General features: G+C 45.2%; 1 protein-coding gene across 4 annotated transcripts in view; it reads right to left on the bottom strand.

Annotated features, from left to right (window-relative positions):
* Positions 1-6,552, bottom strand: part of LOC111965883 (glycine receptor subunit alpha-4-like) — an 83,525-nt gene extending 76,973 nt beyond the window's left edge. For all 4 annotated transcript variants that reach the window (XM_023990280.2, XM_023990282.2, XM_023990281.2 and 1 more), the window contains exon 1: positions 6,209-6,552. In XM_023990280.2, coding sequence (XP_023846048.1) covers positions 6,209-6,315 — 107 coding nt within the window. In that variant the 5' untranslated portion in view covers positions 6,316-6,552. The remainder of the gene's footprint in view (positions 1-6,208) is intronic.
* Positions 6,553-14,087: the final 7,535 nt, after the last annotated feature.

Genomic DNA, 14,087 nt, shown 5'->3' with positions numbered 1-14,087 from the left:
GAATCTTATGTTCATACAAATATTTACACATTAATTTTGCTGAAAATAAACGCTGTTGACAGTGAGAGGACGGCAGTGGTGTAGAGAGYGGGGGGGGGGGGGGAATGTGAATAGTCTGGGTATCCATTTGACTTGATGTTCAGGAGTCTTATGGCTTGGGGGTAGAAGCGGTTTAGAAGCCTCTTGGACCTAGACTTGGACCTCGGCTCCGGTACCGCTTGCCGTGCGGTAGCAGAGAGAACAGTCTATGACTAGGGTGGCTGGAGTCTTTTTTTAGGGCCTTCCGCCTGGTATAGAGGTCCTGGATGGCCGGAAGCTTGGCCCCAGTGATGTACTGGGCCGTTCACACTACCCTCTGTAGTGGATTGTGGTCGGAGGCCGAGCAGTTGCCATATCAGACAGTGATGCAACCAGTCAGGATGCTCTCGATGGTGCAGCTGTAGAACCTTTTGAGGATCTGAGGACCCATGCCAAATCTTTTCAGTCTCATGAGGGGGAATAGGTTTTGTCGTGCCCGCTTCACGACTGTCATGGTGTGCTTGGACCATGTTAGTTTGTTGGTGATGTGGACACCAAGGAACTTGAAGCTCTCAACCTGCTTCACTGCAGCCCCGTCGATGAGAATGGGGGCGTGCTCTGTCCTTTTTTTCCTGTAGTCCACAATCATCTCCGTTGTCTTGACCACGTTGAGGGAGAGGTTGGTGTCCTGGCACCACACGGCCAGGTCTCTGACCTCCTCCCTATAGGCCGTCTTGTCGTTGTCGGTGATCAGGGCTACCACTGTTATGTCATCTGCAAATTTGATGGTGTTGGAGTCGTGCCTGGCAGTGCAGTCATGAGGGAGTACAGTAGGGGGCTGAGCACGCACCCCTGAGGGGCCCCTGTGTTGAGGATCAGTGTGGCGGATGTGTTGTTACCTACACTTACCACCTGGGGGGCGGCACATCAGGAAGTCCAGGATCCAGTTGCAGAGGGAGGTGTTAAGTCCAGGGTCCTTAGCTTATTGATGAGCTTTGAGGGCACTATGGTGTTGAACGCTGCGCTGTAGTTAATGAAAAGCATTCTCACATAGGTGTTCCTTTTGTCCAGGTGGGAAAGGGCAGTGTGGAGTGCAATAGAGACTGCATCATCTGTAGATCTGTTGGGGCGGTAAGCAAATTGGAGTGGTTCTAGGGTTTCTGGGATGATGGTGTTGATGTAAGCCATGACCAGCATTTCAAAGCACTTCATGGTTACAGACGTGAGTCCTACGGGTCGGTAGTCATTTAGGCAGGTTACCTTAGTGTTCTTGGGCACAGGGACTACAGTGGTCTGCTTAAAACATGTTGGTATTACAGACTCGGACAGGGAGAGGTTAAAAATGTCAGTGAAGACATTTGCTAGTTGTACTCCGAGCATGCGCTGACCACGTCCTGGTAATCCGTCTGGCTCTGCGGCCTTGTGAATGTTGACCTGTCTAAAAGGTCTTACATCGACAGCGGAGAGAGTGATCACACAGTCGTCCGGTACAGCTGGTGCTCTTATGCATGTTTCAGTGTTGCTTGCCTCGAAGCAAGCATTGACGTAGTTTAGCTTGTCCGGTAGGCTCGTGTCACTGGGCAGCTCTCGGCTGTGCTTCCCTTTGTAGTCTGTAATGGTTTGCAGGCCCTGCCACATCCGACGAGTGTCAGACAGATGTAGTACGATTTGATCTTAGTCCTGTATTGATGCTTTGCCTGCTTGACGGTTCGTCGGAGGGCATAGCGGGATTTCTTATAAGCTTCCGGGTTAGAGTCCCGCTCCTTGAAAGCGGCAGCTCTAGCCTTTAGCTCAGTGCGGATGCTGCCTGTAATCCATGGCTTCTGGTATGGTCACTGTGGGGACGACGTCGTCGATGCACTTATTGATGAAGCCAATGACAGATGTGGTGTACTCCTCACTGCCATTGGAGGAATCCGGGAACATATTCCACTCTGTGCTAGCAAAACAGTCCTGTAGCTTAGCATCTGCTTCATCTGACCACTTTTTATTGATCTAGTCACTTTGTTTGCCTGTAAGCAGGAATCAGGAGGATGGAATTGTGGTCAGATTTGCCAAATGGGAGGGCGAGGGAGAGCTGTGTATGCATCTCTGTGTGTGGAGTATATGTGATCCAGAGTTCTTTTCCGTCTGGTTGCACATTTAACATGCTGATAGAAATTTGGTAAAACTGATTTAAGTTTCGCTGCATTCAAGTCCCAGGCTACTAAGAGCGCCACCTCTGGGTGAGCGTTTACTTGTTTGTTTATGGCGGAATACAGCTCATTCAATGCTAGCTTAGTGCCAGCCTCAGTCGGTGGTGGTCTGTAAACAGCTACAAAGAATATAGAAGAAAACTCTCGGTAGAAACACTTTGGACCGGTAGACACACACGACAGGGGAGCAGAATACTGTGGTAGCCATGCTGGTTAAGCATGCCTTAAATAAATCATAGACAGTGTCACCAGAAAAGCACCATAACACCTCCTCCTCCATGCTTTACGGTGGGAATTACACATGTGGAGATCCGTTCACCCACACTGCGTCTCACATTTGGACTCCAGACCAAAGGACACATTTCCACCTGTCTAATGTCCATTGCTCGTGGTTCTTGGCTCAAGCAAGTCTTCTTCTTATTGGGGTCCTTTAGTAGTGGTTTCTTTGCAGCAATTCGACCATAAAGGCCTGATTCACACAGTCTCCTCTGAACAGTTGATGTTGAAGTGTGTCTGTTACTTGAACTTTGTGAAGCATTTATTTGCTATTTCTGAGGCTGGTAACTCTAATGAACTTATCCTCTGCATCAGAGGTAACTCTGGGTCTTCCATTCCTGTGGGATCCAGTTTCACCATAGCGCTTGATGATTTTTGCGACTACAATTGAAGAAACGTTCAACGTTTCTTCAATTGACTGACCTTCATGTCTTAAAGTAATGATGAACTGTCATTTCTCTTTGCTTTCTTGAGCTGTTCTTGCCATAGTATGGACTTGGTATTTTAGCAAATAGGGCAATCTTCTGTATACCCCCCCACCTTATCACAACAAAACTGATGGCTCAAACGCATTTAGAAAGAAATTCCACAAATTAACCTTTAACAAGGCACACCTGTAAAATTGAAATGCATTCCAGGTGACTACTTCATGAAGCTGGTTGAGAGAATGCCAAGAGTATGCAAAGCTGTCATCAAGGCAAAGGGTGGCTATTTGAAGAAACTCAAATCTAAAATATATTTGGATTTGTTTAATACTTTTTTGGTTACTACATGATTCCATATGTGTTATTTCATCATTTTGATGTCTTCATTATTATTGTACAATGTAGAAAATAGTAAAAATAAAGAGAAACTCTTGAATGAGTAGGTGTTCTAAAACATTTGACTGGTAGTGAGTGAGATATATATACACACACACACACACAACACACACACACACACACACACACCACACACACACACACACACACACAACACACACACACAGTTGAAGTCAGAAGTTTACATACACCTTAGCCAAATACATTTAAACTCATTTATTACTCATACATTTAAAGTTTTTCACAATTCCTGACATTTAATCTGAGTAATAATTCCCTGTTTTAGGTCAGTTAGGATCACCACTGTATTTTAAGAATGTGACAAGTCAGAATAATAGTAGAGAGAATTATTTCTTTCAGCTTTTATTTCTTTCATCACATTCCCAGTGAGTCAGAAGTTAACATACACTCAATGAGTATTTGGTAGCACTGCCTTTAAATTGTTTAACTTGGGTCAAACGTTTTGGGTAGCCTTCCACAAGCTTCCCACAATAAGTTGGGTGAATTTTGGACCACCTCCTGACAGAGCTGGTGTAACTGAGTCAGGTTTGTAGGCCTCCTTGCTCGCACACGCTTTTTCAGTTCTGCCCACACATTTCATATGGGATTGAGGTCAGGGCTTTGTGATGGCCACTCCAATATCTTGACTTTGTTGTCCTTAAGCCATTTTGCCACAACTTGGAAGTATGCTTGGGGTCATTGTCCATTTGGAAGACCCATTTGCCACGAAGTTTTAACTTCCTGACTGATGTCTTGAGATGTTGCTTCAATATATCCACATACATTTTCCTACCTCAATATGCCATCTATTTTGTGAAGTGCACCAGTCCCTCCTGCAGCAAAGCACACCCACAACATGAGGCTGCCACCCCCGTGCTTCATGGTTGGGACGGTGTTCTTCGGCTTGCAAGCCTCCCCCTTTTCTCATCCAAACATAACGATGGTCATTATGGCAAAACAGTTCTATTTTTGTTTCATCAGACCAGAGGACATTTCTCCAAAAAGTATGATCTTTGTTCCCATGTGCAGTTGCAAACCGTAGTTGGGCTTTTTTATTGCGGTTCTGGAGCAGTGGCTTCTTCCTTGCTGAGCGGCCTTTCAGGTTATGTCGATATAGGACTTGTTTTACTGTGAATATAGATACTTTTGTATCTGTTTCCTCCAGCATCTTCACAAGGTCCTTTAATATTGTTCTGGGATTGATTTGCACATTTCGCACCAAAGTACGTTAATCTCTAGGAGACAGAACACGTCTCCTTCCTGAGTGGTATGACTGCTGCATGGTCCCATGGTGTTTATACTTGCGTACTATTGTTTGTACAGATGAACGTGGTACCTTCAGGCATTTGTAAATTGCTCCCAAAGATGAACCAGGCTTGTGGAGGTCTACAATTTTTTTCTGAGGTCTTGGCTGATTTCTTTTGATTTTCCCATGATGTCAAGCAAAGAGGCACTGAGATTGAAGGTAGGCCTTGAAATACATCCACAGGTATGCCTCCAATTGACTCAAATGATGTCAATTAGCCTATCAGAAGCTTCTAAAGCCATGACATCATTTTCTGGAATTTCCAAGCTGTTTAAAGGCACAGTCAACTTAGTGTATGTAAACTTCTGACCCACTGGAATTGTGATACAGTGAATTTAAGTAAAATAACCGTCTATAAACAATTGTTGGAAAATGTACTTGTGTCATGCACAAAGTACTGTCGTAACCGACTTGCCAAACTATAGTTTGTTAACAAGAAATTTGTGGTGTGGTTGAAAAACAAGTTAATGACTCCACAACCTAAGTGTATGTAAACTTCCGACTTCAGCTGTATATATATATATATATAATATATATATATAATTATAATATATATATATATATATATATAGGGAGAGGAGAGATAGAGAGAAAGACTGACCAAGAGAGAGAGTGAGAAAGGAAGATAGGAAGCAAAAAATGTATATACAGAAAGCAGGGAAGAGGGAGAGAGAGTGCGACCGAGAGAGAAATAGAGTGAGCGTCTCTCTCGTGTCTGTCAACCCAGACACCTTGTCTAAACAGAAATGAGACAGCAGCATTCCACTGTTTTCCTATGATAATTAAATCAAGCATTGTAAACGTGCCAGGCACACTCATTTCATCACTCCATTTCTGAAATCTCATCAGGACAGATTTTTCGAAAGAAGGCATTTGCTATAAAAAAAAAAATGTTTAGTAGGTACAGTTGATGGTGAGGTTACCAGGTTATGGTGACTGTTATATAATGGTTACAATATACATGTATCCACTACGTATAATACAAGTTCAGCTGGATGCTCTACAGGTAGTTTAAGTCAATACAGGTTATCTTATCTTCTCTCTCTCTTCTGTTTAGGTGTGGGTGAGATAGAGGTATTTTGCATCATATTGTGTTAATACAAGGGTAACATGCCAGGTAGAATCATACAAACCTGTTACTTGCACATAAGGAGACAGTGCTGTGAATAATCCATTGTTTGCATGTCTCTTTTGTTGCTAGTTATTTACCCTCCGTTATAAATCGATTGTTACTGGTCAACATCTTGCCTCTATTTTTGACTGAGCTGTCAAGATAACTTTTAATGCATTTTTAAACAAAGGATCTAGGGCTCAAATATTCTATATTAGAATGTGTTTGCCAATGTCCAAATATACAAAAATCTGGTAGCAATCAATGTCCGGTTAGTCTCAAGATCAATTGATTTTAACTTCACCTTTTATTCCTCTGCATACTCAAAGCAAAATTTAACCACAATAATCAGATAGATAGTGATATAATCTCGGTAAAGGATTATATGAAATGTAAAAAAATAAAAAATAAAAATGCTTTAAATCCACTCTGTTGCCCAGTGAAAGATAACCCACAAGCAATGCAATTCTGTCTTTCTTACCTGATAAAGCCTCCTTGAAAAAAGCAAAAAGACAAGACATATAGAATCCTTATGACCTGTGAGAGCATCCTCTGGCTCAGTCTCTCAATCCCTCCCGTTGGAATCATTTGCAGAAAATAATCTGAGCGGCAATCAAATCCACTGAGCGGTTTTTGAGACTAGGCAAAAGAAAGGCATCGTCTCTGTGAGTCTGCAAATCTAATACAACAGTTTGGCTTTGGGGAAAGAAACTTCTTCCCCCCAACCACTAAATCCAGAGAACAGTACGAATCCACTCGGTCTCTTCTTTTACACTTGTGTTTGTGTTTGTCAGTGTGTGTTTTAGCGGGAGTGTGTTTTTCTCCTTCTTTCTCGCTCTTTTTTTTAATGGCAAACCGCTTACTCCAGGAATAATACGGGGGAGGATTTAAAGGGACAGTAGCCTCTTTTTTGATATTGGTCAGATAGATAGATGGCTACAGAGCTTTTTGCAGTCCTACAACCCCTCAAAAAATAACATCTGGTTAGTTCAGCCATCCCTATGGATAAAAAGAATGGGAAAGAATAGAGTTTAGGAATAAACCCCTCAAATCAATTCTGAGGTTAGCACAGGCTCTTATATTTTGTGTTACGAGATAATAGCAGTTGGTTAACATGAACTTTATGAATGATGAAGCCTTTATGATTGATCTATTTTTATTATTACATATATTCTTCAAAATTCACAAAAAGTGACGTTAGCTGATGAAGATTATGTCATAGGACAAAACGTATACGATCTCCTAAACCTGTGTTTACCACAGACCTTATGTTGGGCGTTCATCCCTAAACTCAAAAAAACTTTTTCATTTTTCTCATAGGCTTTGTCCAACAAACCATGGCGGAGTTAGTGCCTACAAAAATACGCCATTACTATTTCTCTCTTTTGCAATTAGCTCTATGTGTGGGAGATCAAATCACATTTTATTTGTCACATGCTCCGTAAACAAAAGGTGTAGACTTACTTACTGGTCCTTCCCAACAATGCAGAGAGAAAAATAATAGAAATATAATAACACGAGGAATAAATACAAAATGAGTAATGATAACTTGGCTATATACACAGGGTACTAGTACAGAGTGGATGTGCAGGGGTGGTAAAAACGATGGGTTTTCCTCTTCGTTTCAATACGGGGAGAAGATTTTGTGGGGACGGTCGTGTGGAAAAAGGCTACAGAGACAAGCGGGAACCACAGGAACTTCTGTTATGAGTGTGGGGACCTACTGCCTCTACCTGAACTGCAGGAGACAGTCTTCTGTTATGAGTGTGGGATCCTACTCCTGCCTAAACTACTCTAAGCAGCAGGAACAGTTTCCTGTTAATGAGTGTGGGGACCTACTGCTCTACCTGACTGCAGGAGACAGTCTTCTGTTATTGAGTGTGGGACCTACTGCCTCCTACCTAAGGCTGCAGGGACAGTCTTCTGTTATGAGTGTGGGGACCTACTGCCTCTACTAGCTGCCGGAGACAGTCTTCTGTTATGAGTGTGGGGACCAGACTGGCTCTACCTAAGTGCAGGGAGACAGTCTTCTGTTATGAGTGTAGGGACTCTACTGGTCTCTACCCCTAAAGCTGCAGGAGACAGTCTTCTGTTATGAGTGTGGGGGACCTACTGCCTCTACCATAAGCTGCAGGAGACAGTCTCTTCTGTTAGAGCTCGAGTTGGGACCTACTGGCTCCTACCTAAGCGTGGCAGGAGACAGTCTTCTCGTTATGGAGTTGTAGGGATTCTAACTGGCTCTACCTAAGCTGCAGGAGACAGTCTTCTGTTATGAGTGTGGGGACCTACTGGCTCTACCTAAGCTGCAGGAGACAGTCTTCTGTTTCAGCTGTGAGGAAGGGAAGAGGAAAAAGAGGAAGAAGGCGTTGAAGAGAATGAGGAATGCAGAGGTTGAGGTTGAATTTGATGAAGATGGTGATAGAAAGAGGGACGGGGGGCGAAGAAGAGTGAGCAGTGCACCAGGTTGAGTAATGGAGGTGAAATGGAATTGAGTGAGGGCGAGTTATGCAAAGTGGAACGTGTGGTGAAGAGCTTGGAGCCTAAGCCTTTCATCGATTGACATAAAGAAGAATCTGGTCCAGTAGGAGTGACATTTTGGGAGAAAGTGAATCCTTGCCATTTAGTAGATCCATTTGGGATTTCAGGGTGGGTGGGAAAGGAGTTGGGTGCAGTTGAGTCAGTGAAGGAAACCTGTAGTGGGCTTGCGATATTTGCATGTTTCTTCCGTCCAAAAAGGAGTGGGCGCTCCGTGTCACACAACTCGGGGCAAGATCGGTTTCTTGCTTTGCTCTTAGTAACAGGGTACCATTGAAAGGAGTGATTACTGGGCTAGTGGTAAATGTAAAGGTGGACAAGCGTTGGTTGGAGTGATGTAAATTTCGCCGCCATTGGACTCTGGTTCAGAAGAAATGCGTTCTCTGGAGTGATGATTCACACTTCACCATCTGGCAGTACGACGGATGAATCTGGGTTAGGCAGATGACAGGAGAATGCTACCTGCCTGAATGCATAGTGCCAACTGTAAAGTTTGGTGGAGGGGGAATAATGGTCTGGGACTGTTGTTCATTGTTCGGGCTAGGCGCCTTAGTTCCAGTGAAGGGAAATATTAACGCTACAGCATACGATGACATTCTAGACGATTCTGTGCTTCCAACTTTGTGGCAACAGTTTGGGGAAGGCCCTTTCTGGTTTCAGCATGACAATGTCCTGTGCACAAAGCGAGGTCCATACAGAAATGGTTTGTCAAGATCAGTGTGGAAGAAATTGACTGGCCTGCACAGAGCCCTTACCTCAACCTCATCGAACGCCTTTGGGATGAATTGGAACGCCGACTGCGAGCCATGCCTAATTTGCCAATATCAGTGCCCTACCTCACTAACGCTCTTGTGGCTGAATGGAAGCAAGACCCCGCAGCAATGTTCCAACATCTAGTGGAAGCCTTCCCAGAAGAGTGGAGGCTATTATTGCAGAAAAGGGGAGACCAACTTCATATTAATGTCCAGGATTTTGGAATGAGATGTTTGAGTAGCTGAGTAGATGTCCACATACTTTTGGTCATGTAGTATAACACTTAACTAGTTGCCTTGAACTCAGCTCCCTAGCAACTCAACAAGCACCAGCTGCTAACAATTGCCAATCAGCCTCCACTGCCATTTGCAACACTTAACTAGTTGCCTTGAACGTAGCTCCTCAAACAAGCTCCAGCTGCTACTAAATCAAATCAAATCAAATTTTATTTGTCACATACACATGGTTAGCAGATGTTAATGCGAGTGTAGCAAAATGCTTGTGCTTCTAGTTCCGACCATGAAGTAATATCTAAGATGTAATCTAAGAATTTCACAACAACTACTTTTACACACAAGTGTAAAGGAATGAATAAGAATATGTACATATAAATATATGGATGAGCGATGGCCAAACAGCATAGGCAAGATGCAGTAGATGGTATAGAGTACAGTATATACATATGAGATGAGTAATGTAGGGTATGTAAATATTATATAAAGTGGCATTGTTTAAAGTGACTAGTGATACATTTATTACATCCAATTTTTCCATTATTAAAGTGGCTAGAGATTTGAGTCAGTATGTTGGCAGCAGCCACTCAATGTTAGTGATGGCTGTTTAACAGTCTGATGGCCATGACAAAGAAGCTGTTTTTCAGTCTCTCGGTCCCAGCTTTGATGCACCTGTACTGACCTCGCCTTCTGGATGATAACGGGGTGAACAGGCAGTGGCTCGGGTGGTTGTTGTCCTTGATGATCTTTTTGGCCTTCCTGTGACATCGGGTGGTGTAGGTGTCCTGGAGAGCAGGTAGTTTGCCCCCGGTGACGGGTTGTGCAGACCTCACTAGCCTCTGGAGAGCCTTACGGTTGTGGGCGGAGCAGTTGCCGTACCAGGCGGTGATACAGCCCGACAGGATGCTCTCGATCTGTAAAAGTTTGTGAGTGTTTTTGGTGACAAGCCAAATTTCTTCAGCCTCCTGAGGTTGAAGAGTCACTGTTGCGCCTTCTTCACAACGCTGTCTGTGTGTGTGGACCATTTCAGTTTGTCCGTGATGTGTCCGCAGAGGAACTTAAAACTTTCCAACTTCTCCACTACTGTCCTGTCGATGTGCTCCCTCTGCTGTTTCCACGATCATCTCCTTTGTTTTGTTGACGTTGAGTGTGAGGTTATTTTCCTGACACCACTCTCCGAGGGCCCTCACCCCCTCCCTGTAGGCCGTCTCGTCGTTGTTGGTAATCAAGCCACTGCAGTGTTGTCTGCAAACTTGATGATTGGAGGCGTGCATGGCCACGCAGTCATGGGTGAACAGGGAGTACAGGAGAGGGCTGAGAACGCACCCTTGTGGGGCCCCAGTATTGAGGATCAGCGGGGTGGAGATGTTGTTTCCTATCCTCACCACCTGGGGCGTCCCGTCAGAAAGTCCAGGACCCAGTTGCACAGGGCGGGGTCGAGACCCAGGGTCTCGAGCTTAATGACGAGTTAGGAGGGTACTATGGTGTTAAATGCTGAGCTGTAGTCGATGAACAGCATTCTTTCATAGGTATTCCTCTTGTCCAGATGGGTTAGGGCAGTGTGCAGTGTGATTGCGATTGCATCGTCTGTGGACCTATTGGGGCGGTAAGCAAATTGGAGTGGGTCTAGGGTGTCAGGTAGGGTGGAGGTGATATGATCCTTGACTAGTCTCTCAAAGCACTTCATGATGACGGAAGTGAGTGCTACGGGGCGATAGTCATTTAGCTCAGTTACCTTAGCTTTCTTGGGAACATGAACAATGGTGGCCCTCTTGAATCATGTGGGAACAGCAGACTGGGATAAGGATTGATTGAATATGTCCGTAAACACACCAGCCAGCTGGTCTGCGCTTGCACTGAGGACGCGGCTTGGGATGCCGTCTGGGCCAGCAGCCTTGCGAGGGTTAACATGTTTAAATGTTTTACTCAAGTTGGCTGCGGTGAAGGAGGTTTTGGTAGCGGGCCGTGTCGGTGGCACTGTATTGTCCTCAAAGCGAGCAAAGAAGTTGTTTAGTTTGTCTGGGAGCAAGAAATCAGGGTCCGCGACTGGGCTGGTTTTCTTTTCGTAGTCTGTGATTGCCTGTAGACCCTGTCACATACCTCTCGTGTCTGAGCCGTTGAATTGCAACTCTACTTTGTCTCTATACTGACGCTTAGCTTGTCTGATTGCCTTGCGGAGAGAATAGCTACACTGTTTGTATTCGGTCATGTTTCCGGTCGCCTTGCCCTGATTAAAAGCAGTGGTTCGCGCTTTCAGTTTTGCGCGAATGCTGCCATCAATCCACTGTTTCTGGTTCGGGAAAGTTTTAATAGTCGCCGTGGGTACAACATCATCGATGCACTTGCTAATAAACTCGGTCACCGAATCAGCATATACATCAATGTTGTTGTTCGACCCTATCCGGAACATATCCCAGTTCACGTGATCGAATCAGATTGGTCAGACCAGCGTTGAACAGACCTGAGCACGGGCGTTTCCTGTTTAAGTTTCTGTCTATAGGCTGGGAGCAACAAAATGGAGTCGTGGTCAGATTTGACAAAAGGAGGGCGAGGGAGGGCTTTGTATGCATCGCGGAAGTTAGAGTAACAATGATCCAGAATTTTGCCAGCCCGGGTCGCACATTCGATATGCTGATAAAATTTAGGGAGCCTTCTTTTCAGATTAGCCTTGTAAAAATCCCCAGCTACAATAAATGCAGCCTCAGGATATGTGGCTTCCAGTTTACATAGAGTCCAATGAAGTTCTTTCTGGGCCGTCGAGGTGTCTGCTTGGGGGGGATATACATGACTGTGATTCTAATCGAAGAGAATTCTCTTGGTAGATAATGCGGTCGGCATTTGATTGTAATGTATTCTAGGTCAGGTGAACAAAAGGACTTGAGTGCCTGTATGTTGTTATGATCACACCACGACTCGTTAATCATAAGGCATACACCCCGCCCTTCTTCTTACCAGAGAGATGTTTGTTTCTGTCGGCGCGATCCGTGACAAAACCAGGTGGCTGTACCGACTCTGATAACGTATCCCGAGTGAGCCATGTTTCCGTGAAACAGAGAATGTTACAATCTCTGATGTCTCTCTGGAAAACAACCCTTGCTCGGATTTCGTCTACCTTGTTGTCAAGAGAGTGGACATTGGCGAGTAGTATACTCGGGAGCGGTGGGCGATGTGCCCCTCTACAGAGCGTGACCAGAAGACCGCTCTATTTGTCCCTTCTGAGGCGCCGTTGTTTTGGGTCGCCTGCTGGGATCCGATCCATTGTCCTGGGTGTTGGACCAAACAGAGGATCCGCTTCGGGAAAGTCGTATTCCTGGTCATAATGTTGGTAAGTTGACATTGCTCTTATATCCAATAGTTCCTCTCGGCTGTATGTAATAACACTTAAGATTTCCTGGGGTAACAGTGTAAGAAATAATACATAAAAAATACTAAATACTGCATAGTTTCCTAAGAACGCGAAGCGAGGCGGCCATCTCTGTCGGCGCCGGAAGTACTAAGTGCTAATCAGCCTCAACACCTGTTCTCACTCTCCTTAATCACCACTACCATCCTACTAAAACCTCACCAAACAGTCATTCTTTTTTTGCTTCTCATGCAAGACACTGTGTGTGAAAAACCTTTATCGTAAGGTCTACTCAAGTTAGATAACTTACTTAGATTACAATGGAGATTGATCTCACTGCCTTGTATTCCGAGATGTTTTCAGACTAAGTTCCAGACTCTCCATTATCGGGGACGCACCACCTCTAACTAGACAGCTGTGTCCGTTGTCTCAGTACCCAAACATCGTTCCAAGCCTCACAAATAACCAAAATGCTTTGGCCAGCCGCCAGGCTGATCTCCCCACCGCCCTGCCCGCCGAAGCTCACCATCCTCCCTTCTCTGCATGCGGGGAAGGCTCGACCCCCACCATCCCGCCCTTCTACAGAACCCCTCCCCTCTTCTCCCGCATCCACTTCTGAGTCATCCAAATCAGAGCCTCCAGTGCTGTCAGCCTGGACTGTTTTTAGTCTACAGAAGAAGCTCTGGGAATGAGGGATCGCGTTCTATTGTAATGATAAGGCAGAGCTGTTCTACCTGTACGTGGGCTCTCTGGGGGGTAAGCACACTGCTTCTTCCCAGACGCAGCCCGTAAACATCCCGGACGCCATGGCTCCACCCCCTGCCAATGGCCTTCCAGCTCTCTCTGTGTCCTCCCCTGCCCCTTTGTCTATCTTATCGTGAGCTTTTCCCACCCTCCATCCCTCACTCCCTGCCCTTGCCTCCTCTGCCAGCAGTGCCCTCTCCAAATTGTATGCCTGCTCTGGCCTCTCCGCCTTCAAGGTGCTGCCCCTCCTTCCCGACACCTAGCTTCTTTTTGGAGTCTGCTGGGAGGGGCAGTACTACTTCTCTGTCCGCCTGACATTTGGATGCAATAGCAGCCCTCGAACATTCAACACCTTAGCCGAGGTACTCTGTTGGCTCTAGCTGAATGTCAATAGGCTTCCTTATATTCTGGCGTATTTCTCTCTTAGAAGTCAATGGTCCCTCCACTCGACTCAAATTCCACCGCATCATGCTGGACCCAGTCTCCTTTCAGGCCTCCCTGCGTTTCAATAAACTTTAGCACATTTCCCTCTCCAATTACTTAGCATCTCCCCCCTGCACTAAATGTCAGCTGCTTTTTAACACAGCAGCGTCTTAACATCCGGCGCGGGAAAGAGATGGCCGCCTCGCTTCGCGTTCCTTGGAAAATATGCAGTATTTTGCTTTTTTATGTGTTATTTCTTACATCGGTACCCCAGGTAATCTTAGGTTTCATTACATACAGTCGGGAGGAACTACTGAATATACGATTAA

Source organism: Salvelinus sp. IW2-2015, linkage group LG6.2, assembly GCF_002910315.2.
Source record: "Salvelinus sp. IW2-2015 linkage group LG6.2, ASM291031v2, whole genome shotgun sequence".
Classification (NCBI taxonomy): domain Eukaryota; kingdom Metazoa; phylum Chordata; class Actinopteri; order Salmoniformes; family Salmonidae; genus Salvelinus; species Salvelinus sp. IW2-2015.
The sequence above is the reverse complement of the archived record's forward strand: the minus strand, read 5'-3'. Positions and strand labels throughout refer to the sequence as shown.